Here is a 26,768-nt window from a genome sequence, read left to right as displayed (position 1 = left end):
CCTGAAGGTTACGAAAAAGAGGGAGAGAAGTTAGTGTGTAAACTACAGAAGTCAATTTACGGCCTCAAGCAGTCGGGGCGTAATTGGAATGAGATGCTCCACACATGCCTAGTAGATGACAACTTCACTCAGAACCCGACAGACCACTGCGTCTACACAAAAGAGTCTAAAGAGACAGGGAAGGTAATAGTAGTTGTCTGGGTGGATGATCTTATCATTGCAGCCAGCAACAACGAGAGTCTAGAGAAAGCGAAAAACATGTTTTCTACCAGATTTAAGATGAAGGACCTAGGTAGGTTGAAATATTTTCTGGGCATGGACTTCAGCCAGTCTGATGGCTATGTAAAAGTGTCACAAAAGAGGTATGTTGAAAAGATATTGGAACGTTTAGACATGCAGGAGTGTAGAATCAGAGAAACACCATGTGACCCAAAGTTAGACTACTCTGAAGATGCTCCTAAAATGTCTGATGTTAAGAAGTACAGGGAGGCTGTCGGCAGTCTCATTTACTTGACAACCTGTACACGTCCTGACCTATGTTTCGTGGTGAGCAAGTTATCACAGCATTTTGCTGACCCTACAGATGAACATTGGGTTACTGTGAAACATGTTTTGCGTTATCTCAGGGGTACTGCAGACAAACAACTCTGTTTCAGGAAGAGCAGAGAGAGTCTAGGCCTACAGGCGTATAGTGACGCAGACTGGGCTGCGGACGCTAGTGACAGACGCAGTACCACGGGGTATTGTGTGAGTATGGGTAAAGACAGCTCCTTAGTCTCTTGGAAAGCCAAGAAGCAACCCACAGTAGCATTATCCACATGCGAAGCCGAGTACATGGCTCTAGCTCTAACAATACAGGAGTGTATTTATTTGGAGCAACTACTGGGAGGTATAGATACCTATGTGTATAAGAAAACTGTTGTTTATGAGGATAACCAGGGGACAATTGCGCTGGTTAAGAACCCTGTGTGTAGACAAAGATGTAAACATGTGGACATTAAATATCACTTCATTAGGTCTACCATAAGGGAAGACAAGATGTCACTTGTTTACTGTCCCACAGACGACATGGTCGCGGATGTTATGACAAAACCCGCCTCCAGACTTAAGCTGTGGAAATTTGCAGGAGTCCTGTTTGGTTTGTAAAATGTTGACATTTGACACTGCCATTTTTGTTTGTTTTGTTCATTTTATTATGTAAAAGTTGTACAGTATACATGTCATTCATAAGTGGGAGTGTTGAGAGTGGATAAGTGTGTGAATGTAATTATATTTGTACAGGAGGAGGCACTGTTGCGCCTCATATGACATCAGTCACGTGTGACTGATGATCTTATAAAGGGGGATGTTCACCCTCTCTCTCTTCCCTTGTTACCTGACTCTCACAAAGAGAAGCATCAATAAATAATGCCACGCATTGATGGCTAACAAGACAAACGTCTAAGTGTCCGTCCCTTCTCTGAATCATTATTCCGCTGTGCAGGTAGGAAGAAGGTATAAGCCTACCTGTCAACAAGCGCCGGGCGAAACAACCATCCTGGTCCACGTAACTCTGTCATTGTGCCATTTCATTCTTCTATTGTGGACTATTGTTTTTTTCTTCTGAAAAGTTCTGCTTCCTTCAACTGTGTTTTTAGCATGCGCATAGGCTACTTATTTTAATGTTAAACGTGTGAAACGTTCACAGCATATCTAAGATTATTTCATTGGAATGTCCCTGATTAAAATAAAAGAGTAGTGCAAGTCATGACTCTGAATTGTTAACACAAATGTTTCTTCTTTTCTTCCAACCAAAACGATCAACTTCATGGTAATGACAGTTACGTGGACCAGGATGGTTGTTTCGCTATCGATTTTGACGTTTAACATGCAATTTATACTTTTGCATAAGTAGCCTACTACTTGCTACATGCTTCGATAGCCAAACAAATGTCCTGGTGCACGTAACTCTGTCAGGCTATTGCATTTTGTACTTCTGTCGATCATTTCTTGTTAGTTACTGCATCCATTGAGCAACGAAGTGTAGTACTACCAACCCTTTCCCTTTTGAGTTAATGTAATGTGTTTTTGAGTTAATGTAATGTCGTTTCCCATTTGGGGGAGCGTGTCCTTATATTGGGGGGAGGTGAGCAAGTCATCCTAATTGGGGGGAGTTGACTCGGATTTGGGGGGGAGTGTTTTCTTTTGGGGGATGCACTCATGTTAGTGGGTGTGATTTGCACGTCAGGGCCACCGTAGGATGGCGTCCTGGACCATGTCTCCCCCCAGGTGAGGGAAGGAGGGAGAGGTGTGAGTAGAGCCTGTGGAGAGGATGAAAGATGGATAAGGGAGAGAGAGATATCAGGAGGAGCAGAGTGAGTGCATGGAGTGAACACAATCAACAGAATGTGCAGGACTGCCACGTACAGCACACTGCCAGTGAACACCATCAACATAAAGCAACATACACTGATGGCAACACAAATGTAACCTTCTAACACTGGAGAAGACGACACACATGCATAACGAATGAGAGTTACAACACTGTATGACTGGCATCACAGACACAGAATGTCACAAGCTGTGGCCGGGCCAGACCTGACACAGCTAGGGATAGACCTACCGTACTGTCCATAGGGTTAGGATAGGAAGCGGCCTTTTTAGTGCAGCGGAGAGAGGAGGGAGGGAGGGAAGGGATGAGACAAAGGGATGAGGTAGGTGGGAGGTTGAAATGTCTGCCTCACCGTTGGAGTCCAGCCTCTTGTCCATGTAGACCTTGTAAGTGAAGGCGTAGCGAAGGGCCACGGCTGCGAAGAACATCTCGATGCAGATGATGAAGTTCTGGTAGCCGGCGGCAACCGTGCCCTCGCCCACCGACACCTCGGCAGAGTTGATCTGAGGGATGGCACCACACTTCTCCAGGAGCCAGGAGCATGCCTGGGGAGGGAGGATGTAGGAGGGAGGGAGAGCAGGGGAAGGAGGGACAGAGGAAAGGGAGAGTGGGGGAGGGAGGGGAGGGAGGGAAGCGAGCAAAAGCAGAGGGAGATGTAAGGATTCACATTTTGACTCTTAAACAATGAGTATAAAAAGAATTGTTGGGAAAAGTCAGCATTTGGCTTACACTGATACCCATGATTCTGAACGTGTGTTAATCTGCCTGGTTTGCGTGTGTACATATTGTCTGTATTGCACGTGGGCAGTGATAAAAAGAGAAATAAGGAGAGAGAGAGTTGCTCACCCTGCCAGAAGGAGAGGAAGATGACCGACTTGACCATGAAGAACTTGAGCATGGGGCTGTAAGGGACGAGCAGGTCACGGGTGGCGAAGTAGAAGAGGAAGAGAGCGTAGAGGGACAGGCTGACCGAGACGTTGTAGATGATGGTCACGTACAGGTAACCACCTGCCACACTGGGGGGGGGGGGGGGGGGGGGGGAGGGGTACATTAGCATCAGGTACAGGTTCTGTAAAAAATCATGTCTCATTACCCATTCAATTATACTGGGGTAGACATTAGCATCACGTACAGGTAACCCCTCGTCACACTGGGGTAGACATTAGCATCACGTACAGGTAACCCCTCGTCACACTGGGGGGGCATAAGCATCACGTGCAGGTAACCCCTCGTCACACTGGGGGGGGCATTAGCATCACGTGCAGGTAACCCCTCGTCACACTGGGGGGGGGCATTAGCATCACGTGCAGGTAACCCCTCGTCACACTGGGGGGGCATTAGCATCACGTGCAGGTAACCCCTCGTCACACTGGGGGGGGCATTAGCATCACGTGCAGGTAACCCCTCGTCACACTGGGGGGGCATTAGCATCACGTGCAGGTAACCCCTCGTCACACTGGGGGGGGCATTAGCATCACGTGCAGGTAACCCCTCGTCACACTGGGGGGGGCATTAGCATCACGTGCAGGTAACCCCTCGTCACACTGGGGGGGCATTAGCATCACGTGCAGGTAACCCCTCGTCACACTGGGGGGGGCATTAGCATCACGTGCAGGTAACCCCTCGTCACACTGGGGGGGGCATTAGCATCACGTGCAGGTAACCCCTCGTCACACTGGGGGGGGGGGGGGGGGGACATTAGCACAAGTACAGGTTCTGTAAAAAATCATGTCTCATTCCTCATGAAATTATTTGATTCCGCCAGTGTGCCTAATTAGTCTGCTAATTCTGTAGCAGATAATATCCAATAATTATAGAGGAACTGATTTACAGTGGTGACATATAATTATATATATATATTTCTGTATACACACACACACAGTAAGGTCCAAAAGTCTGAAACCACTAGTCAAGATACATCCATTTGGCATTTGTTTCTAAATGTAATAGATATGTTTTCGTTACAAAGGATAATATCATCTTAACAATTCCCCCCCCCCCCCCCCCCCCCCGTTGCTTTAATGACAGTGTGCACTCGAGCTGGCATGGCCTCTACAAGTTTGTGCAAAAACCTGATGATCCCAGCGTGATATGACACGTTCCAAAGAGCTTCTGGTGATGTCACGGAATGCTTGGCTTTCTCAGTCTCTAATTGCCCCATTAAATGTTCAATGTGGCCTCAGACTTTTGGACCGTACTGTAAAATAAATAAACGCATAACTGAGTACATAGCACATAATCTGAGGTGGACCACTAGAGGGAGGGGCACAGCTCCACTCACTTGAAGTCTGTATCAGAATTCAATTGAAAACAAGTGTATTGTATGTACTACAATGAGATTCACTCTCTGTGTATGATGTTGATCTGAATATACTTCCACCTGTTGTTTTGTGTTGATCTTCATGGATCTGATGGTCCTCCTCACTGTGTTTCAGGTACTGGACAGCTGAGCTTGGAGGCACATTGTGGATGTGAAGCATCTATCCTTCCTCTCTAATGTTGTTTTGTATATAGGAATGGTTTGCTGGACCCCATGTTAGTTTCCTCAAGGATCACAATGACTCTTGCTTAGAGTTTTGCTGCTCTTGTTGGTTAGTGGTAACTGATTTAAATTGGTGAAATATTTTTTTACTGTTGCTTGCTTTTCTACAGGTACACTTGCACTTATAGCGATTCATGTTGTTTAATTGTAACTTGTTTAACTACATGCTCTTGTGGTTCTTCCCTTTGGCACTTATTTTGGTTGTTCACAATATGTGCTTCATGTTTTGGCTACCTGCAATGTTTTTGGGGCTATCTTGTTGTTATTATCAGTGAACTTGTAAAGCTCTCTCTTGGAAGTCGCTTTAGATAAAAGCATCTGCTAAATGAATAAATGTAAATGTAAATATAGGTTTCAGTAATTCTGGAATATCTGACATGTTGCTCAATATTTAGCCTCTTGTCCCTATTTGCAGTATCACCAGACTTTATTTAAAGTTTTAATACATTTGCAAATGTACGTTTTAATTGAGTTATTATGAATTATTGTATGTTGACTGACAGGAAACCAAAAAAACATTGTTACTACATCTATGAAACAAGAGTGTCATACCACTATTCTTTGTGAAAATCTGTGTACTAGTAGAAGCTGACATTTTCAGCGACCAGTTAAAATGAAATATTTTATATAACTTTAACTTTTTCTCTGTCATTCAAGAATCCATAGGACTAGCTTTTTTGTTATATATTTTCTGAAGTCCTATGGAGTTACAGTATCTCTGTCAGTACCACTTCTCACACATTGTTGACTGTATCACTGAGTCTAGATAGTAAATGCTACTGAACTGGGTTGGGTCAGTAGCAAACATTTAGCATATTTCTACTTTTAACTGCTTTTCTGAAGCAATTCTAAAGTCAACTATTTTGAAAAATAAATATATTTGATTCAAGCAGATTCAGTCGGTTTAATGATACAGTCTGTGCAAATAACAAGCTTTTCATATTTCACTGTGACAGTTTGTCCAGATCAAATCAAAATCAAAGGTAATAAAGATTTGTTTACGTGGCTGTAGTACGGTACAAACAGATACTTTAAGATAAAGTAACTCTTAAAAGTCTCAAGGCATCTAAATATGTGCACTATGCATATTAGTAGAAAAACTGTCCACAATTTGTTTATACATAATATCAATGGAAAACTGATTAACACTTCCACACTTTATAATACGATTTTGTTTGTTTAATTCAATTGAAACTATTTGATCGGAAAACAACATTGGAATCATCTTACATCTTACAGAAACACAAGTGGTAAACACTCATCACCATGTGATCATGTTGATTAATGTGTGACAGCTGACTGCTTTAATAACTCCACTCCAGTAATCACTCACTCTAATAAAGGAAACATGGTTGGGGGTTTAACATACATACAAGTACTGCATACAATCCCCAAGGAAAAAAGAACATAACACATAATGTCTTACTTTGTTACGTATGGTGGCAAAATACATAATTTTAAAATAAACATCACTAATACAGCTATGCCTTTGTTTACATGGAGTAACATGTATTTTTTACTATATTTTTGATATTGATGTTTCTTTCATACCCCTTCGTAGCCAAATAACATGTCTCTGTAAATGTACACAGACACTAAACCAACATTTCAGCTAATATGCAGATCCAGAGAGAAGAGCTAATTAGAAGCAAGAGAACAATGGTCTTACTTCCCTATGAGGGGGCTTAATTCCCCTCTGTACAGTAAGTTGCTTTGGATCCTTCTTCATGATATCATCATCATAACTGTCATATTCTCCATAATTAAGTATCAACAATTATAACTATTTTTTTAGATAAACAAACACTTACACAAATAATAAACAGTTTGTTGTTTTGGCCAATCAACAAAAACGCTGTTAAACTTTGCAGCAGAACCATGCAATTACAAAACATTACACGATGCATCTTTTTCAAATGACTTTTTCAAGTCATCTGACTGTTTTTGATGTTTCTTCCGTAAAGCATCCAATTCCGTCTTCAGCTTTGCCTTTTTATCTTCAGAAAGTGATATTTCTTGTCTCAGTGTATTCTCATTAAGGCTAGAGAGATTTTTCAGGACCTGATACTCATCATGATGCTTCTTAATAAGTTCTTCTGTATCTGTGGCTTGTTTCTCCATGAGGGCTTTGAAGTCCCTGGTGTATTTGTCTTTAAAGTCATTGAATTCCTCAGCTAGTTTTCTGGCCTCATCTTCATATTTCTTCTTCATGTTATTTATTTTTCTCTTATGGTCTTCCTCAATTTCTCTGCGCGCTCTCTCCTCCTCTTCTCTCCTGAGTCGATCCTCTTTCTTTCTCTTTATGTTCTCTTCTTCACGTTCTTTCTCAAACTCCTCCTGAAGCTTTCTCAGTCTGTTTCGCTCCTCCTCTCTTCTCTGTTCATGTTCTCTCTGTCTTCTTTCCCACTCATCTTTTCTTTCTTTCTCCCACATTTCACGTTGATCTGCCAGCTCCTTTTTCTTTTCTTCATATAATCTCTCAATTGTATCTCTTTTTTTCTGTTCGGCGTCCCTTCTCGCTTTTTCTTTTAAAAGCCTTTTAGATTCTTCTTCTTCAATTGTTCTCTGTTTACTTTCCCACGCTTGCTTCTCCTGTTTCATTCTTCTCTCATATTCCTCTTCTCTCCTTTTTCTTTCCTTCTCCTGCTCTTCCTCCCATAGTTTCTTACTCTCCAACACCTCCTGCTGTATCTCCATCTTACTCTCTTCAGCTTCTTTTATTTTTCTTTCCCATTCTAGTTTTTCTTTCTCATCGGCTTCTCTCCTCTTCTGCTCTTCATTTCGATATTCCTCACATTTCTTTTCAAATTCTTTTTGTTCATGACGTAGGCTCTCCTGTTGCTCTTCTTGTTTCTCTTTTTCTTCCGCTTCTCTTTGTTTTTGTTTATTTTGAAACTCTTCTGTTTGTGATCTTATTGTTTCCTGCATAGTTGTACATTTTTGCTCCCAGTCCAGGCTTTGCTTTTCTTCCTCATTTCTCCTCCTTTCATCCTCTGCTTTTCTTTTAGCCTTTTCAGTTTCTCTTTCTTTGTTCACGTTCTCGATTAATTCTTCCTTTTCTTTTAGTTGTTTTCCCCTCAGTTCTCTCTCCTTTTCAACTTCTGACCTCTGTTCCTCCAGTCTCCTCTTCATCTCTTCCACCTCTGTCTCATGATTCTTCTGCAGAGTCTCCTTCTCTCTCTGCATCTCTTCTTCTTTCTCCTTCAGAATCTTGTCAAATTCTCGTTTAATAGCAGCCTCAGCTTCCTGGAACATTTCATTGGTGTAACATCCTCCTCCATTTTTCTGGACCATCTCTTCTATCATCTTAATCAGTTCACTGACCTGGGAGCAGTTGTCTGGATCATTGTTGTTAAAGACATGACATCTCCCTCCACAGTCTCTAATCAGTTTTTGGACCTTGTCATCACCACTTGAAACATAATTTTCAATTGTCCGCTTCTTGAGTTCATCTCCTCTGGTAAACAGCACAATGATGAATATCCCAGAGTTCTTCCCAAAGCCTCTCTTGATCAGTTCTAATGTTTCTTGCGCTTCCTTTGTGAAGCGGCCGATGGACAGGATGAGTAAGAACACATGAGGTCCTGGAGCCAAAAGACTGATGCATTTAACAATCTCTTGCTCAACTTCCTCATTACTGAGAGTTGTATCGAACAAGCCTGGGGTGTCGACTACTGCAACAGACCGACCATCCACCTTTCCCTCTGCTTTCTGGCAACACTTTGTCACAGAGTTCTGGCTGATGTCGGAATCAAACACTTCTCTGCCTAAGATAGTATTGCCTGTGGCACTCTTTCCACTTCCAGTCTTCCCTATCAGCACGATCCTCAGGCAATCTGTGCTCTGATGTTCCCCATCTCCTGCAAGACAATAGAACTGTATATTACCTTTTCAGATCTGTGATTACATTTAGCAGACACCCTTATCCAGAGCGATTTACAGTAAGTACAGGGACATTCACCCCGAAGCAAGTAGGGTGAAGTGCCTTGGACACAACGTCATTTGGCACGGCTGGGAATCAAACTGGCAACCTTCAGATTACTAGACCGACTCTCTCACCGCTCAGCCATCTGACTCCACAATGATTAACAATGGACAGTCAGCTCAAAGAGTAAGACATAAAGTTGTGGTCCAAAGCTTACATCTTTACACTTGTAAAGAACATGTATGTCATGGCAGTTTGAGTTTCCAATAATTACTACAACATTTATTTGTCTGTGATAGAATCATTGGAGCACATACTTTGTCCCAAAAAACAGTAAAGAAATGTTGTTCTTTTATGCATTTATTATAGCCTGGCTGCCAGCCCAACTCCGTCCCGCCCACAAAAAAATTTGGTTGGGAAGTTGGGTCTGGAGGGTCTCGTATTGTGGACAACTACAGAAAACCCAAATCTGGGCGGACCAATGAAATTGCCAGGGCGGGCTTTATACGATGATGGACAGATGAACAACAGTAACGTAATCACCCACGACACAAAAGAGCGCTTAAGTTGAATTCGTTTTGAACAAACATACTGCTGGAGATCTGGGATGTTATGATTCTGCCATTGAGTCTGTTTTAGAAGACATCGACAGCGCATTAATTTTGAAAGAGGAACAGAGAAACGCAATCAAGGCATTTGACGATGGAAAATATGTTCTTGCCGTCCTTCCTACGGGATTCGGTCAAAGTTAACATAGGCTACTACGTTGCTCTGATTGGTTGTAGATCTATCCAATTGAGCGAAGAGGCATTTGTTTTCCAGGTTCGTTTGAAACACGCCCCGTAGTCACAGCCCAACGGAGAGTTCTCAGACTCATATTCTGACTAGAATTATGAGTATGACAAAGTCAGGCTACATTTATTATGGATCTTCTGAAAATGGGTCTGGGTCAAAAATAGAGTGATAGTAAATATTGGGAACTCATACATGACATACATGTTCTTTAAAGTGTATGTAAACTTTTGACCACAACTGTAAGGTATGTCAGTGAATTAATCATTCTTACAAAATACTTCTAAATAGTACTATTTGTATAAATTTAAAAGGATTTACTTTTATTTGTCTTTTTCCAAACTCTTCTAACAAAACTATTAGAGGTATCAATAGTACTTACTAATAGTACTTGTAGTAAACTTACGCGCTAACTGGTTCTGTTCTTTTAACTTCTGTATCTCTTCATTTCTGTCATCCAGCTCAGCCTGCAGTTTACCGAGCTTCTCAGTTAGTGTTTCCACATACTTCTCTGTGGTGAAGGAGCTGAAGTTGCATTCAGCCATCCCTCCCTCCACCTTCTCCAGCAGTTTAGACACTGATTGGTTATTTCTCAAATTCTTTATGTGTAGGATGTCAAATCTCCTCCCACAGTTCTGTAGCAGGTGCTGGATCTCTTCTGTTTTATACAGAAAGTCAGTCACAGGTTTAGCTGTAGGGTCAGATTCTGATGTGAACAGAACCATGTGATTGATTCTTGATCCATAGATGTCCTGCAGGGTCTGCATCTCCCCCTTGTCTTCATCAGTGAGTGGACCCACAGGCACCACCAGGAGGAAAGCATGGACTCCAGGAGGGTCACACAGAGAGACACAGCGGAGAGTCTCACGCATCACTTCCTCCTGAGTGAGGGCTGATCCATACAGAGCAGGCATCTCCACCAGGGTCAGCCAGCGTCCACACACCTCTCCCTCTCTCTTCACACACACTGCTGAGGAGAGAGACTCTGGCCTGGTCTCTCTCTGACCCAGTATGGTGTCGGCTGTGGAAGTCTTCCCACATCCTCTCCTCCCACACAGGACCAAGTTCATTCTAGGAATGTTACCCTCTGACTGTGGTGTCTCTTCATCATGTTTCAGGTATCTCCACCCATTCCTTCTCACCATCTCCTCTATCTTATTTGTTAACTGTGGGTGGTCACCTCCATGTGTCATTTTGTAATGACGTTCTCCACAATCTCTGATGATCTGAGTCACACAGGAATTCTTTTTCTTGGTGTCATGTGTTGTGATCACCATAGAGTGTCTGAAAGCCTCTCTTCCAAACTGGCTTAGGATTGATTTGGATCTCTCTTGGTCTTTATTTCTAAACGTCTCTGGTTTCAGCAGCAGTAAGAACACATGAGGACCAGGAGCAGACAGGGACAAACACTTCTTCATCTCCTGCTTTAGAACCTTGTCAGTCAGATTTTCTGCAAAGAGGTCTGGAGTCCTCACAACTGTTATGCTCTTGCCATTCACATGTGCAATGGCTGGCACACATGTTTTAGTGGAGACGCTTGGTAGATTAAAGGTACTACAACCCTTCCCCAGAATAATGTTTGCAGCCATAGCCTTCTTATCTTCACTCTTTCCCAGCAGCACAATTCTAAGTGATGATTCTGTTAAACACATTTCATGGATCAAATGGGTAAATGTTATATACTGTATACAGGATTTCATTCAGAACTATTGACATAAAATCCTTACTGATGTAATTAATCACAACTCTAAAAAGTGTATAAACATGTTGTGTCAGAACTGTTAGAAAACTGTATTATGCTTACCATCTTTATTCAGAGTGCTTGATGAGGACCAGGGTCGCCAGTTGAGGGCACCACCCAAACTATATAACCCTATATAAAACATTTAACTTCTGTCAGCCAAGATAAAACATTCCAAATGGTTGCCTATATCAGTACATATTGTAACGTATTAACAGTTACTAGTAGCATCTGTACTGCCATTCTAAGTCAGTGTAATTGGCTTATATTAACGATCACATTCAATGATCAAGTTCCTATACTAACCTACTGAATTATTAACAGTATTCCTGCAGTGTAATGTAGTATGGCCACTTACTATCACCCCATGCTCCCATACTCCACCCACTCCTCTCTTCTGCTTCTGCTCCGCTCTCTGTTGTTGCTCCTCCTGTAGACTCTTCATGCAGCTCACAGGTGAGGTGTCCTCCTCCTTTCTCTGCCACAATCTTGTCTATACTTGATATAAGGTTAGTCTGATCAACAGAGTGCTTTAAGTAACTCTGCCTGCATTCTATAAACAGTTCCTGAACCTGGGGATTTATATCCACACAGGTTTCCATGTCTCGTCCTCTATTGAGTCCAACATTTACTACCACCATTGAGTAGTCATACGACTTTCCACTTAGAGAATCAAGAATGTGTCTGATTCTGTTCCTCTCCTCCTTAGTAAACTCTTCAGGTTTCACCACCAGGAGGAGCACATGAGGTCCAGGTGCAGACAGAGTCACACACTGCTGCAGTTCCTCTGACAGTTTATCATGAGAGATATCTGGGTGTAACAGGTCTGGAGTGATGACCACAGTGAAGCATCTTCCCTCCACCAGTCCCCTGGCTCTCTCAGTCTGGTGCAGAACATAGTTGAGATCAAACACCTCTCTACCCAGGAGGATGTTTCCCACAATGCTCTTCTCTCTGTCATTCCTCCCCAGAAGAACAATCCTCACTGTGGACCAAACATCAAAATACATTTAGGTTAATTATAAGTGAATTATGAAGTGTGCAGCTCAGAGACACTGCCATGTGCAAGTGTCAAGTGAGGGGGGATACATGTGCTTCATTGTATCCCATTAGTATGTAGGCTACTGTACTCTAAATATATCAGTACAATATTGATGATTTAACAATTAACTTACTCTCAGGGGGGACGTCCATGCTTTTATGCCTCCGCCTCCTATTTTCTGAGACAGTAAATATCAAAAGAATAGACCAGTGTAAATAAAACAGGTGTTTATCCTTATATATGATCATATAGCCTAACTAAGCTTTGCATAAAAACTTTGGACGTATCCTATAAAATGTTATGGACGGCTTCTGTATCGGAGTAAGGTAATGGTTCTCAGTGTGTTTGAAGGTCCAAGGTTTCTAAAGTATTTTACTTGCTCACATTTTTTATTTAGAGAAATTTTGCAGATATCCATAATCTAATTCTAAAAGAATCACTTTAGGTAGTCTTTTGAGTTGTGTGTGGTTTTCTTGATTATCCAAATAAAAAGTATAATCCAAAATCCCAAATTTCTTTCAGACTTCACCCTACGTTCTGAAGACACTGTATATAGGGCATGATGAAGTTAAATCTTAAAACAATGTTCTGTCTTGAATATAAGTTTAGGACATATACAGAAAAAAACGAAGGCCTAATCAGAAAATGTATGTTGAACCATGAGACACGTGACCCTCTGGAATCAATAAGTTATATGTGCTTGATTGGGAATGATTGTTATTATCAAAACAGTAGTCTATAAATATGCCAGTTTACTCATATTTTTCTGATTTCAAATTGTATTGTTTAGATTACTCACCGAGAGGTGTTGTAGACTCCGCCATTTTATGTCAGCAAGTAACAAGGAAGTGAAAGTGAAGGTATAAACTCATTCAGTTAACCCATTCCTGTGAAGATAGAAGGTTAATGCATGCGGTTTTAGTTGCAAGCATGCAGGAACGTATCTTAATGTGTGCATCCGTCCATGATCTTTTATCTCCCCAGTGTGGTTCTTTAGCAACACAGAATACAACAGAACGCACATCAGCACAGCACACATGAATAAAAAACAGCAAAAAAGGGAAGGGGACACGAGGCATTCTTTAGCATGTGTAATGTGCACACCATATATACCACATGTTTAACAAATTGAGTTGTATGTTTCATCTGGTAAGGTATACTTTACAGTTTTAACAAACGCTACAATGATTCTCTTTAGTATCTCTTCAAAAGTCCCAGAAAACATTGAGACAATATCTATTCTTTTAGTTTAGCAAACAATAGTCAGGCAATGTTTTACAGTAACAAATTTGTAACTAAAGCAGTTTCAATTATACACTCTCATTTAAAGTTAATCCCTGAGCGCTCTTCCGAAGATGTGAGTGAATTCAACAGATGGATGTAGAACCTGAGAGTAGGTTAAATGAGAGAACCATGTATGATAGTTAATTCAGTTTAGAGGAGGAATGATTGACGGATGAGGGTATTTCAGTTGTCATTAACAGTTACTTTGTACATTCTGTCTAACTACATTAGAGCCTAATCAACTTTACAAATATTTTGAGAACTGATAGAAGAGTTTCCTCACCAGGATTCCGGATTTCAGTCTAACCAGTGGAGCTTTTTTACTTAAAAGCTCTTTTCTCATTTCTCATCTCATTTCCTTGCCTAGTATTAGGATACAAAACCTCATATAGGCCACACAGCTGGGTAGTCTTAAAAAATCCACTTGTAACAGCAGCAGGTTAGACCCATCAGTGCTTCCAACAGGCACACACTCTCATTTACAATACAACAGGGTTCTGTTTGGGTTCATTCATCCATGATCTTTTATTTATTTGTTTGTGGGAAACCACAATGACAAAACACATTAGTCACCCTAGTACCCATACCGTAGGCTATATAAAACACAAGGGAGAAAATACAAGGCCCTTCTTAGCTGGGATACCAGTACACCCTATCATCATCACTTAACAAATCAAACTGCTCAATCTTTAAAACAATTTATACACAAGATGTGTTTTTTTCAATGCTGGCGCTCAAATGTTTGCTTACTCAGTTTTCAAATATTCGCTATTCCATAAACCTTTTCAAATAGCACTTTCAAAAAGAGGTGTTGTAGATTTAAAGTTGTCATTATACAAGTTACTGTAATGATTTAGTGTAAATGCCAGGTGTATTATGTGCTGGACTTTTATGTGTTGCATGTGTCTGTTATGGGGGCGTTGCTATGGGCTACAAATGCTTGCTGCGAATCTAATCCTGAGCCTTGTTGCCCAGGGCACAGAAAATTGTTAATCCGGCCCTGGAGTGGTGTAGTGCGTGAGGATAGGTCCGTTCCCTGTATTAGAGGGGACGGTGGATGAACGTGAAGGAGAGATCCACACGACGGACGGGAGCGATCACAATTCAACAGCTCTGGCGACGGCGGAGTGAGTAGGGACCCTGGTGATGCTCCGGACGGGGTGCCTGGTCTGGATTCGAGGCTGACGGCCTTGCGAACGGAAGTTCATTACTCCACCCCACTGTGCTTCTGTTCCACTAGCTCGGTCTGTTGAAGGGTGTGAGTCAGCCTAAGCACTCCTGTCCCGCATTTTGTTTTCTGCAGCTTGGGGGAGTCCTCGAGGTGGGCGGAACGGCACGTCACCAGCGCTATTGCGGAGGCATTCGCAACGGACAGCGGTGCACAGATCAGGTTCTGCGCTGGAACAGGCGAAGGCGTGTGTATGCCGTACTGGACAGTGACTACACGCCTCACCTACGGTATTCAGCGCGGGGCTGACTGCATGGACTGCCTGTTTCATTGTTTTTAATACTGGTCGGTAAGGACAGACCGACCAGTACCAATTTATATTCGTCAGTGCTGCAGGCTGTTGGGGAGGACAAGGGACTGTTAGGTGTGGGAGCAGGGATCACCATGGTCGGCTATTGCCCAGCCCAAGACTACTCCCCTCTTGGTAGTGACTTTGCGGTGACTTTGCTGTGCTCTGCTGTGGCTTTGTTATGGGTCCTTAGTACCTTGCTGTGGGATGATATTGTTCTGTGGGGGGGCTCTCCGGTCAGGGCATAGCTGGCCAGTAAGGGGGGGTCTATGTCTAGCACCTAGTGGGATCCCAGATATAGCTGTTCTGTGCCACAGTCCTGCCTTTTGTAAAATAAACTTTTGTATAAATGTACTCTGTTTCTGGGTATTGTCTGTGACCTGGGAGGATCTGGTACTTGTGTGCTGCTAGGCATGACACAAGCACCCTCTGCTGGTCATTCCACATGTAATTCTAATTGGTCACCATGACTTTTATTGTTGGGATTAATTCAAGTGAGTGGATAGAAGTCTGTTACACGATTTGATCATAATATTTAGGGGAAAGACACCATTCTAATACTACAGTAGCAGTTTAATTCCATGTTCAAACTATTGTTTTGGTGGGTGGCTACAATATCCCTGAAGCAGCACATTCTCTAGTTCAAGACATCCCCCTTGAACATCCATTAATACTAGGGATTTAACGATACACTCAGCTCACGATTCGATATGAATCGCCATACTGGGTTCACGATACGATATGTATCTAGATATGTTGAACCCCCCAAAAAGAGTGTCATGCCCATAACCATGAGGCATGAGGGGCGCTGCACAAATACATTTGATTTACATTACTCGCTAATTACATCACTTGCAACCAACTTAGTCAAAGCTTTATAGTTACAATTTTGTCATTAGCCACAAGCATGCAGCCTCTACACCTTTAGGTCAGTTAGAACGTCAACAGGAAAGCTGCTCTATCCTCTTCCAGATAAACTGGATCAACCTCATTACACTTATGGAACCCTCCTCCATACACTTATGGAACCCTCCTCCATACTCTTATGGAACCCTCCTCCATACACTTATGGATCGCTCCTCTATACTCTTATGGAACCCTCCTCCATACACTGTAATTAAGGAATGTAAGGAATGATACTAGCAGAAAAATACTCTTTCCACGCCATCTTTATGCTTTTCTATTGTTTCAACAAAACAGTCTTCAAGCATAGACTATTTCCATGCTCTGAAGCAATTAGAAATGTTAACACTGGATTTCTGTCAGCAACCATCAGTATACTGAATTTGTGCCAGAATAAGTGAAACCATGGGTACGGTACTATACATGGAATACCATGATAGAAAGAAATCATGTTTAGAATCTGAAATATACAATATATAGGTACTATTAGGGCTTTTGTTCATAAAAGCAATTTGGGGGAATAGTTTGTGCCACTGTGTCTATTGTTCTAACCTAGCTATGAATGGGTACATTTAAATATTTCAAAACATGGTTTTCTTTTTTAGGCTCTGAGCACACTTCTAGTTGAAACTCAAAAACAATATCCAATAATCACCATGTTCAGTACTATCACACTTGTAACTTTTGTAACAATACATACTGTATACAGTAACAGTATTAGTGACTATGTTAAGATTGTGGAAAACTCATTGTCTATGTTTTGGATTCTGCTACAATGTAAATAATCTCACCTGGACTTTTGGCTCCTTTGGAAGTATCCATAGGATTTTCGTTTTGTCTGTGTTTCTGAAATAGTACCTAATGACTAACTTGACATTACTTTTTAAAGGAAGTCTCTTTTAGATCCTACAGATCCTCCCTAAACCAGTAGAGCAGGTCCTATGGTGTCACACACTAAGGAATGTAACCTGCCAACCGCAGGGTTTGGTGCAGCCAGCAGCATACCTTTACTGAAAACTGAACACAACTCATACTGTTTTGACTTGATGCGATTGTACAATTGTTTTGCACACACCAGTTTATTACTGCTTTTCTGGATCAAATTGTAGTAGCGAAAGATTCTGACTAGCCATAAATGCACAGTTGATTTAAGCAGATTCTGTTTTAAAAGGTAGCCAAATATTATACATTATATTGTTGTAAAATAGGATTCAATCAATCTACTAGTGAAATGGATTTGGAACCAACGACCCTTCACTGTGAGATAAACTACATCTAACCCATGTGCACTGTCAGTGTCATGGTCCAGGCCAGACTGCAGGACAAGTTTGGAACTGATTTGACTATCACATGAATACACCCTCTGCTGGTAGTCAACCCTATTATGTAATGACATAGCCTAGACAATGTAACACCTTTTCACTGAAGGCTGTTTATGGCAGCATTACACTGTAAGGTGAAGACATAAGAATTGACTGACTGTAGTGTAAGGCTGGGTGTCCCCCTGCCCCCACCCCTCATTATAATAGGATATAGATGTACAAACTCACCACAGGCAATTCTAGTTTTCAATGTACACTTACAAAATATTCACGCATCATGCACAGACAGGACACTTCCACGTTGCTGATAATGTGGGCTGCATCACATATGATCTTCACAGTGCAGAACAATAATTAACTGCAGTTGCTGTATTGTGAAGTGTCTTTAATTTGGAATGATAATGCTACTATTTAGGTGCTACATTTACTGGTCAGGGCCTCTTGCTAGAGACAGGCAGGAGCCAGAGAGTAGAGAGTATTGGGCAACACACTGATGAGTTCTGTCAGGTATGACCTTTCAAGAATACTAATATGCTGACCACATGCTGTGCACAGTGAGGACATATTCCATGGAATTCCATATATTTGAACTAGTGTACCATTGTATATAAGGCCTTCTGTAACTCATGGCCTCACTCATGTGACCACTTTTCCTGGACTGGTTTGAATGATCCGAGCTCACTCTAATAAACCAAGTCAACCCTTTTAAAATGTCGTCCATCTTTCCGGCCATCGTGACGACATCATCCCAACACTTCCTATTCATATAATCTCCTTCATTTACTGATGGAGCTGTGATAGGAATTTAAGTGCCATCTATGCAGCCAATTACACCTGGAAATCCTAAAATATATCAAATGTACTTATTAGAAGTCTTAAATCTTCATACAAATTTGATTAATTATTGCTTAGACTGGCAACTGCAATTTAATGGAATTCTTCTTTGATGTGTCTTGTGACTTGGAAACACCACAAAACTGTACAGAAAATGTTTCAGTGCAAGTCACATTTCTGACAGCACGACAGACGGTTGCCTTGGAAATATGCCCAGTGTCACCGATGTTATGTAAAAAAAACTCCCATTGACAAATGGGAAAACTAAGTGCAACATAAAGAACTTGTTCCAAACTGAGAGCATGTCCATGATGTGTCATGAACAATATAAGGGCTGAGAAAAGTGTTCAAATGAATGATCCGTTTTGTGCAGAAAAACGGTAACACTCAAACAGGTAATCATCAGGAAATGATCAAACATCCAAGCTGGGTCTGATCAACTCATGTCCTGCTTCTGCAGCCGAGTCCTCCTCTTCTCCTCCAGCTCATTCTGGATCTTATAGATCTTCTCGGCTAACAGGTGGTAGTACTCCGTAGACAGAGAGAGGAGATATGCATTAGGGAGGATCTTCAACTCAAATTCAATGTTATCACTCTACCTGTGTGTGTCCAATGCTAACCTGCTGTTGGCAGACTCATTCAGTGATTGAGTGTGCCTGTGGGTGTGTGTGCGCGTAGGTGCTCCTACCCTGCTGTTGGCTGACTCGTACATGTCCCCCTCCACCTTCCTGGCGTAGGCCGCCAGGTTCTCCATGCGCCGGTCCTTCAGCGCAGCCGGGTCCGGGGTGGGGAAGATGGCCTGCACACTGCTCACCCAACACACGCACAAACACAGAGAGACACATAGATTAATTACTGCAGTGGTGCATGGGGGGGGGGGGGTGTCTTGTCAGTCTGACAATAACAGTTATCTTGTAGACAACGCCTTTACTTAGTATTCTGTCTGTGAGGCAACGCGCGAGACAGAACTGTTGTAGGTCAACACTGTTATGGAATTGCATTGATATGTTCACCGTTCATGTTTGTGCAGACTGTAGCGTGTGTTTTTTCATTCAGAAACGGTGTGTGTCTGGTGCAGTGAGGGCGGACTCACAGCTTATGGACGAGGTGGTTGCGCAGGTCCTGGGTGATGTCCTCATGCCAGGACTTCCTCATGCCCGCTGCTGAAGGAGGCGTTGCCGTGGGCATGGAGCACAGACAAAATAGACAAATGAATGGCCAGGTACACATACCTGATGAAGTTAAAACATCAAATAAATTGTAGAACCATTTGTTGTACACGAGACAAGTGAACCTGTGGCAATCAATAGCCTAAGTTATGGGTGCTTGATTGGGAATGATTCTTATGTTCAAAACAATAGTCTACAAAGGTGCCAGTTTACAAAATATTTCTCAGATTTCAAATTGTGGGCCTATTGTTTAGATTGCTCACCGAGTGGTTTTGGACCGTGTACCTGCGGTGGCCATTGGTTTTTCTATTTTGATATCCATGTTGACAAACGCAAAATAGGGCCGTAATATCGTTTTGTCACTTTAGTAACTCACATTTAGTAACACATTTAAGTATAACAGCTTGTTGTTGTTGTTTTTTTTTGGGGGGGGGGGGGGCAGGGGTAATGAAATAACCATATAAAACAAATGCTATAACGAGCCATTAATCGTTGTTTTGATTATTCCATATCCTTTTTGCTGGTATCTGCAAACAAATGAAAAATAGGCTTGTAATATCGTTTTGTCCATTTCGGATGTCAGAACTGGATTATGGGGAAATGCTTGGATTGTTTTATTTTATTTTGGAATAACCATATAACACAAATGGTATTAAGAGTCATTTACTCGTTTGTTTGATTGGCCTTATTATGCATACTGGCACTCGTGAAAAGGAGAGAGAGGGGGAGAGATGTGCAATGATCGGAGGTGTTATTATTTCCAAACACCCGATGGCAGCAACGACTATCTTTTTTTTAACCTGTGATCTGTAGGCCTACTATCTTGACGACACAGCAGCAGGTTCTTTAGTAGAAGACACACACACCAAACTGTATGCACATGTTGACCGAGTTTGCTAGTTGCTACTAAGTTAATAAACAATGATCTTTGATGAACCCAAGTTTAATATATATTAGAAACATTACAAGGCGGGGCTCCAGTGTGTGTTCAAACAAGGCCAAAAGTGCCATAAGGTATCAGTTGAAAAAGACAATCACACCCGTCAAAGTAACCCTCCCCCCACCTCAATTACCTAAATAATCTATATACTACAACAGCATTATAGATCCCTGAAATTCAGTTATGACTTTTGATTTTGGAGTGCCACCCCAAGATTGTCAGTTGCCCCATCTGGCCACTCCTATGAAACATTTCTGGGGGCGCCACTGCTTTTGCCTGTTAATGCCTGCACTGCAGTGAAGAAAACTATATGACAACAATAATGTTTAATGTAACTGGCCCCTCTAACAGAACCTCTGGCCCCAATGTAACTGCCCCCCTCCCTCCCTCCCCAGAAGATGGGAAACTGAACAGTGTATTAGCATGAACCAAATAATGCCAATACCAATGGAATTACAGTTATTTGCCTCTAAGGGTCAAATCAGAGCAAGAATGGTCAAAGTAAGGTTACATGAAATATACATTTAATAACATTGCAAATGAATGAAATCAATTACAAGGCAAACGTGTTACCAAATGAAGGTAAACTCTTACCTACGCTACCATGATTATTGTAAACCAGAGATAAAAAGCAATATGTGAGGAAGGAGAAGGACTAGCCAGAGCTGAGGAGAAGGCCTCAGGAGATGAAGAATCCACAGAACAATGCTTCACAATTCCCTTTATACACAAGAACAACCAATCAGACCACATATTGACCCTTACTTATCAACATATGACTGGCAATGCTACAGTAAGTTACACAATGAGATGTGAGAGCCATCAAGTAGAGACCCCGTCCAGCAACTCCAGGTTTTAGCATATGAGAGGTGGGGGCAGGATGACACCCAGCCTTACATATGCATACATATTTAAAATATACAGAAATATCAGTTGCAAAATGTAAGTACACCAATGAAAATTCTCCAAATGTTTGGATGTTTGATATTAGTTTAAACAATAGGTTTGGAGGTGATATAGTAAAATTAAAAAAAATAAAAGTGCCCCCAGCGTGGCAAGCACACCTCACAATTTCCCTGAAATTGTACTCTCTCTAGTTATGCAAGTATTGTATGTTTGTCTTTGAAAATCAACTAGTCACATTCAGTTAAAAATGTTTTAGAGGTAAAGTTACAAATTATTTCCATCTCAGATTGGCAAACAGCATGGGCAAATGTTCAATCTAAAACTCAAAAGTGGTTGACAGGTCATCCCTCATTTTCTCCTGTAGCATTTGCTTGTTCTCCTTCCTTTGATTCTCTTTCTCTTTATTCATCTCTCTCTCTCTTTCTCTTTTTCCTCTCTTTCTTCTTCTCTTTCTGTAGCTCCCTCTTCTGCCTCCTGCTCTCCTTCACACTCCTCTGCTCCACTCTTGATTTCTCCTCGTTCTCGTTCTCCTTCTCTCTTTGTCTCTCCTGCTCCTGTTTGTCCTGGTCATGCAGAAAGGTCAGTATCTCATTGGCTTCCTTGGAATGCTGTGTGCTCCACCATTCAGCTATCAGCCTCAACTTTTTTTCTGCCTTGTGTTTTTCACCTGTATGAACTGGAATTTGATAGGCTGCTTTCAACTGTGTGACAGTTGCGCTCAGGCTCCTGATTTCATACATCAAGAAACACCCATAGGAGCATAGCACATGCTGCCGCTCAAACTCCCCCAGGCTCTGGTCCTTCTCCAGGGAGATGAAGATCTTAGTAGCCTCTTCCATCTGCAGGTTTTGACCGTAGGCCTCTGCCAACTTCACACGAGCCGAGATGTTGGAAGGCTGTAGCTCCACAGCTCTTGAGAAGTGATGTATGCTCTCTGCAGTTTCGTTGTCAAGCATGCTTTCCGACGCAACCTGCTTCATCCTCGCACGCTGCCTCCTCTCCTCCAGCATCTGGAAGAGCAGCCACTGGTGGCACAGGCCTGTCTGGTAGTGCAGAGAGAAGGATGTGGGAGTGACCTCCAGAGCCTTCCTTAGAACATCCAAAGACTCCTTAATGGATCCCTCCATTTTAAAGAACTTGGTTAAATGGTTGGTAACCAGAAGAGAATCTGGGGACAGGCTCAGGACCTGCTTGACAAGTGCCATGGCTTCCTGTCTGTCCTTGTCCTGGCTTTGCAGTTTTAGGGCTAAGAGGGCCATAACCTCCACATTTTCAGGCTCCAGGACCAGGGCCTTCCTTAGCTGGCTGGTTACCTTGCTGGTCTCCTCTTCTCCCTGTACCTTGCCCTTTAACCTACCATCTAGTCTGTACAGCACCACAGCATAGCCCACATTGAAAGACACGCTCTGTGCTTTTGAGCAATTGAATATATCTCTTGTTCTGCCTGTTTTGTGATATACATGCCTAAAAGGTGCCTAATATTTATATACTGATATAAAATCGGCATTATAATTATTAGTACTATGATGATTTTTGAGTTGGCAATTTTTTGGTGCCCCCTCAGGACTTGGTGCCCTACGCACAGCGCGTAGTGCGCGTTATGGGAGCGGCGGTACTGAGTACAATATTGATTATTTAACAGTTAATTTACTCTCAGGGGGAATGTCCTTGCTTATACACTTCTGCCTCCTATTTTCTGAAACAGAAAATATCAAAAGAATAGACAAGTGTAAATAAAACAGGTGTTAATCCTTAAATATTATCATTTGGCCTAAATAAGCTTTGCACAGAGACTTGTTGATGTTGTTGCATCAGCACTGTTTATGTAGCATAAACGTATCGTATAAAATGTTATGGATGGGTTCTGTATTTGAGAGTACAGTAGGGATTCTCTGTGTGTTCGCATTTTTTCCGTCTTAAATATAAACAGAGGACATATACAGAAAACGCACTTGTTCCGGGAGTACAACGGTACTTAGGAATGGTTCGCTTGACCCGATGTTAGTTTCCTCAAGGATCACAATGACTCTTGCTTAGAGACTTGTTGCTCTTGTGGTTAGTGGTAACTGACTTAAATTTTTGTACTCGCTGTGATATATTGTTTTTATTATTGTTGCTTGCTTTTTCCACAGGTACACTTGCACTTATAGCAGTTCATGTTGTTTAATTGTAACTTGTTTAACTACATGCTCTTATGGTTCTTCCCTTTGGCACTTATTTTTGTTGTTCACAATGTGTGCTTCATGTTTTGGCTACTCGCAATGTTTTGTGGCTATCTCGTTATGATCAGTGACCTATGCACTTTGTAAAGCTCTCTCTTGGAAGTCGCTTTGGATAAAAGCGTCTGCTAAATGAATAAATGTAAATGTAAAACAACTTACGCCTAAACAGAAATTGTATAGGTTATGTTGCACCATGAGACAAGTGAGTCTGTGTCATCAATAAGTTATGGGTGTGTGATTGGGAATGAAAGTTTTAATAAAAACTATGTCTATAAACATGCCAGTTTACAAATATGTCTCAGATTTACAATTGTATTGTTTGGATTACTCACCAAGAGGTTTGGGAGACTCCGCCATTTTATGTCATCAGAAAACAAGGAAGTGAAAGTGAAGGTTTAAACTCATTCAGTTAACCCATTCCTGTCAAGGTAGCAGGCTAATGCATGCAGTTTTTGTTGCAAGCAGGAAAGCATCTATCATGCATGTGCATGTAGTCTGTCAATCTAAATAGAGCTTAATCAATTTTACAAATATTTTAAGAACTGGTAGAGGTGTCCCCTCACCAGGATTCTCTGGCAATTTCAGTCTAATCACTGGAGTTTTTTTCTTAAAAGCTCTTTTCTAGTTTCTCATCTCATTCCCTTGCCTACTATTAGGATACAAAACCTCATATTAGGTCAGTAGTCCACACAGCTGGGGCATCTTAAAAAGTCCACTTGTAACAGCAGCAGGTTAGATCCAATAAATATCAGTGCTCCCAACAGGTACACACTCATGAACAATAAAACAGGGTTCTGTTTGGGTGCATTCATGCATGATCTTTTATTTATATGTTTGTGGAAAACCCCAACGACAAAATACATTAGTCACCCCAAAACAATCTTCAAGCACAGACTAATTCCATGCTCTGAAGCAATTAGATATTTTAACACTGGATTTCTGTCAGCAGCCATCAGTATACTGAATTTGTGCCAGAATAAGTGAAACCATGGGTATGTGGCCGACATGTAATGAGGTGCCGACTACGCCACCTAGTTGTAAGTCTAGGAACTCAATTGGTTCGTTCTGAGAGGGAGGAACCCGTGTGTTTGACCAAAGGAACAGTCAACAACCATAAACTATTGTATTTTAATAAGTAAAAGGTATTTACAAGCTTTCGAAATGTCTAAAAGTCTAAAAGAGAGAATGTCTCAGTCTAACAGCGTCACCCGTGTGTGCTGACTGGTAGCCTCGTCCGTAGGTCTCCTTCCGTAATCCGGATCACTGTCTTTCGGTCCTCTGATTACCTCGGTTCCCGTCTCGTTCCCACAGCGTCGTCCGGGTGTGCCGACTGATAGCCACGTCCTTAGATCTCCCTCCGTTCCCTTGATTGTCCCGATCGGGTTCTCCGTGACTTCGTCGGTGGTCTATCTCTCCTGTTTCCCCGTGACTTCCTCGTTTTATAGGCCAGGTAGCCCACCCCAACTGCACTCCAATTGGTCCCTTCCCTTATTGTCAATTAGGCCCAATTGCGCTCCAATTGATCCCTTCCCTTATTGTCAATCAGGCTTGGTGATTCCGGAGGTACAGCTCCGCTGTCAAAAGAAAAGCAAAACAACCACACAGCAACCAAACAAAGCACACCACTGCAAACCAAATAATAACCCAGTTAACTAATTATACAAATACACCCTGTACCTCACTTTCAAGCCTGTGACAGGTTCGGTACTATACATTGAATACCATGATAGAAACGTGGAACCAATACATCTGTTCTTCAAAATGAAGTTTTGAGCAAGTTCTTTTTAAAGAAAGCTCTTTCTGAAAGCATGTTTAGAATCTGAAATATACAATATATATGTACTATTAGGGCTTTTGTTCATAAAAGCAATTTGTGGGAACAGTTCAACTGTCAATACTCCATTTGTTTGTGCCGCTGTGTCTAATTGTTCTAACCTTTTTTTGCAGGCTCTGAGGACACTTCTAGTTGAAACTTAAAAGCAATATCCAATAATCACCATGTTCAGTACTATCACACTAGTCATTTTTGTAACAATACATACTGTGTACAGTAACAGTATTAGTGACTATGTTAAGATTGTGGAAAAGTCATTGTCTATGTTTTGGATTATGCTACAACGTATATAATCTCACCTGGACTTTCGTCACCTTTGGAAGTCTCCAGAGGTTTTGTGTTTTGTCTGTGTTTCTGAAATAGTGCCTAATGACTTACTTGACATGACTTTTTTCTGTTTTAGATCCTACAGATCTTCCCTAAACCAGTAGAGCAGGTCCTATGGTGTCACACACTAAGGAATGTAACCTGCCAACCGCAAGGTTTAGTGCAGCCAGCAGCATACCTTTACTGAAAACTGAACACAACTCTATTGTACATTGTATTGTTGTAAAATAGGATTCAATCAATCTACTTGTGAAATGGATTTGGAACCAATGACCCTTCACTGTGAGATAAACTACATCTAACCCATGTGCACTGTCAGTGTCATGCCAAGTCAGACTGCAGGATAAGTTTGCAACTAACAAGTTTGCAACTTTTATGTACTGACATAGCTTAGACAATGTAACACCTTTTCACTGAAAGTTGTTTATGACAGTATTACACTCTGTAAGGTGAAGACATAATAATTGACTGACTGTAGTGTAAGGCTGGGTGTCACCTTGCCCCCACCACTCATATGCTAAAATCTGGAGTTGCTGGACAGAGTTTCTACTTGATGGCTCTCACATCTCATTGTGTAACTTACTGTAGCATTGCTAGTCATATGTTGATAAGTATTGTAAATATGCAGATTGGGAGAGAAAACTATAAATCTGACAATAAATGACAATAAATGACAACACATCACCAGGCTTAGGTCTCAATCATGTCTCTCTCAGCTCTGAAGGCTGGAGGACCATCTTTTATAGGGCACAAGAATGTAAACATAGATAGTGACAATTAGGCAGTAATGATGTTACAACAATCAAAGAGAAATAAATTCACAGCTCCCCGCTATTGACCACTCTCAGGGCAGAGAGGGATCATAGTTGGAGCTCTCCTTGTAGTCATCACAAGGGACGTTTACCCAGTACTTTCTCCTGACGCCGAACATCTATTCAGCCTGGCACATAGACACAATCTACACTTGTTAGTAGCAAACATATTAACTAGTATCCAATAACTAGTTCTATTGATTGGTGAATAATGTAAGTACACAGGAAATCCTCCACAGTACCCTCTGTCACCAAGCAGGTAACCATCAAAATCTCCCATGATAA

The 26,768-nt window shown here is 41.7% G+C and overlaps 2 protein-coding genes across 2 annotated transcripts; both read right to left on the bottom strand.

Moving 5' to 3' along the window:
• Positions 1–5,803: 5,803 nt before the first annotated feature.
• LOC134034464 (centromere-associated protein E-like) lies at positions 5,804–23,873 on the bottom strand. Its single transcript, XM_062479010.1, has 9 exons — positions 23,843–23,873; positions 19,367–19,436; positions 16,909–19,079; positions 13,213–13,300; positions 12,547–12,591; positions 11,730–12,356; positions 11,435–11,503; positions 10,037–11,269; positions 5,804–8,773 (listed from the first exon to the last, which is right to left on the bottom strand). The coding sequence occupies exons 4-9, from the start codon at positions 13,235–13,237 to the stop codon at positions 6,798–6,800; spliced, it is 3,975 nt and encodes a 1,324-aa protein (XP_062334994.1). The 5' UTR covers positions 13,238–13,300; positions 16,909–19,079; positions 19,367–19,436; positions 23,843–23,873; the 3' UTR covers positions 5,804–6,797.
• LOC134037339 (interferon-induced protein with tetratricopeptide repeats 5-like) lies at positions 20,376–26,763 on the bottom strand. Its single transcript, XM_062482549.1, has 2 exons — positions 26,726–26,763; positions 20,376–22,755 (listed from the first exon to the last, which is right to left on the bottom strand). Exons 1-2 carry the CDS (start codon positions 26,761–26,763, stop codon positions 21,690–21,692), a joined length of 1,104 nt encoding a protein of 367 aa, XP_062338533.1. The 3' UTR covers positions 20,376–21,689.
• Between the last annotated feature and the right edge of the window lie 5 nt (positions 26,764–26,768).

This window comes from Osmerus eperlanus, chromosome 2, assembly GCF_963692335.1.
Source record: "Osmerus eperlanus chromosome 2, fOsmEpe2.1, whole genome shotgun sequence".
Taxonomy (NCBI): Eukaryota; Metazoa; Chordata; class Actinopteri; order Osmeriformes; family Osmeridae; genus Osmerus; species Osmerus eperlanus.
This window is presented reverse-complemented; position numbering and strand designations above follow the sequence as displayed.

Excerpts from the sequence above, each read along its gene's own strand:
- LOC134034464 (XM_062479010.1), bottom strand. The coding sequence starts at position 13,237 with ATGGCGGAGTCTACAACACCTCTCG. Across the intron at positions 12,592-13,212 it reads GGAGTCTACAACACCTCTCG|AAAATAGGAGGCGGAGGCAT; the intron begins GTGAGTAATCTA and ends TTACTGTCTCAG. Across the intron at positions 12,357-12,546 it reads CATGGACGTCCCCCCTGAGA|TGAGGATTGTTCTTCTGGGG; the intron begins GTAAGTTAATTG and ends TTTGGTCCACAG.
- LOC134037339 (XM_062482549.1), bottom strand. The coding sequence starts at position 26,763 with ATGGGAGATTTTGATGGTTACCTGCTTGGTGACAGAGG. Across the intron at positions 22,756-26,725 it reads TACCTGCTTGGTGACAGAGG|TAGGCATGTATATCACAAAA; the intron begins GTACTGTGGAGG and ends TTAGGCACCTTT.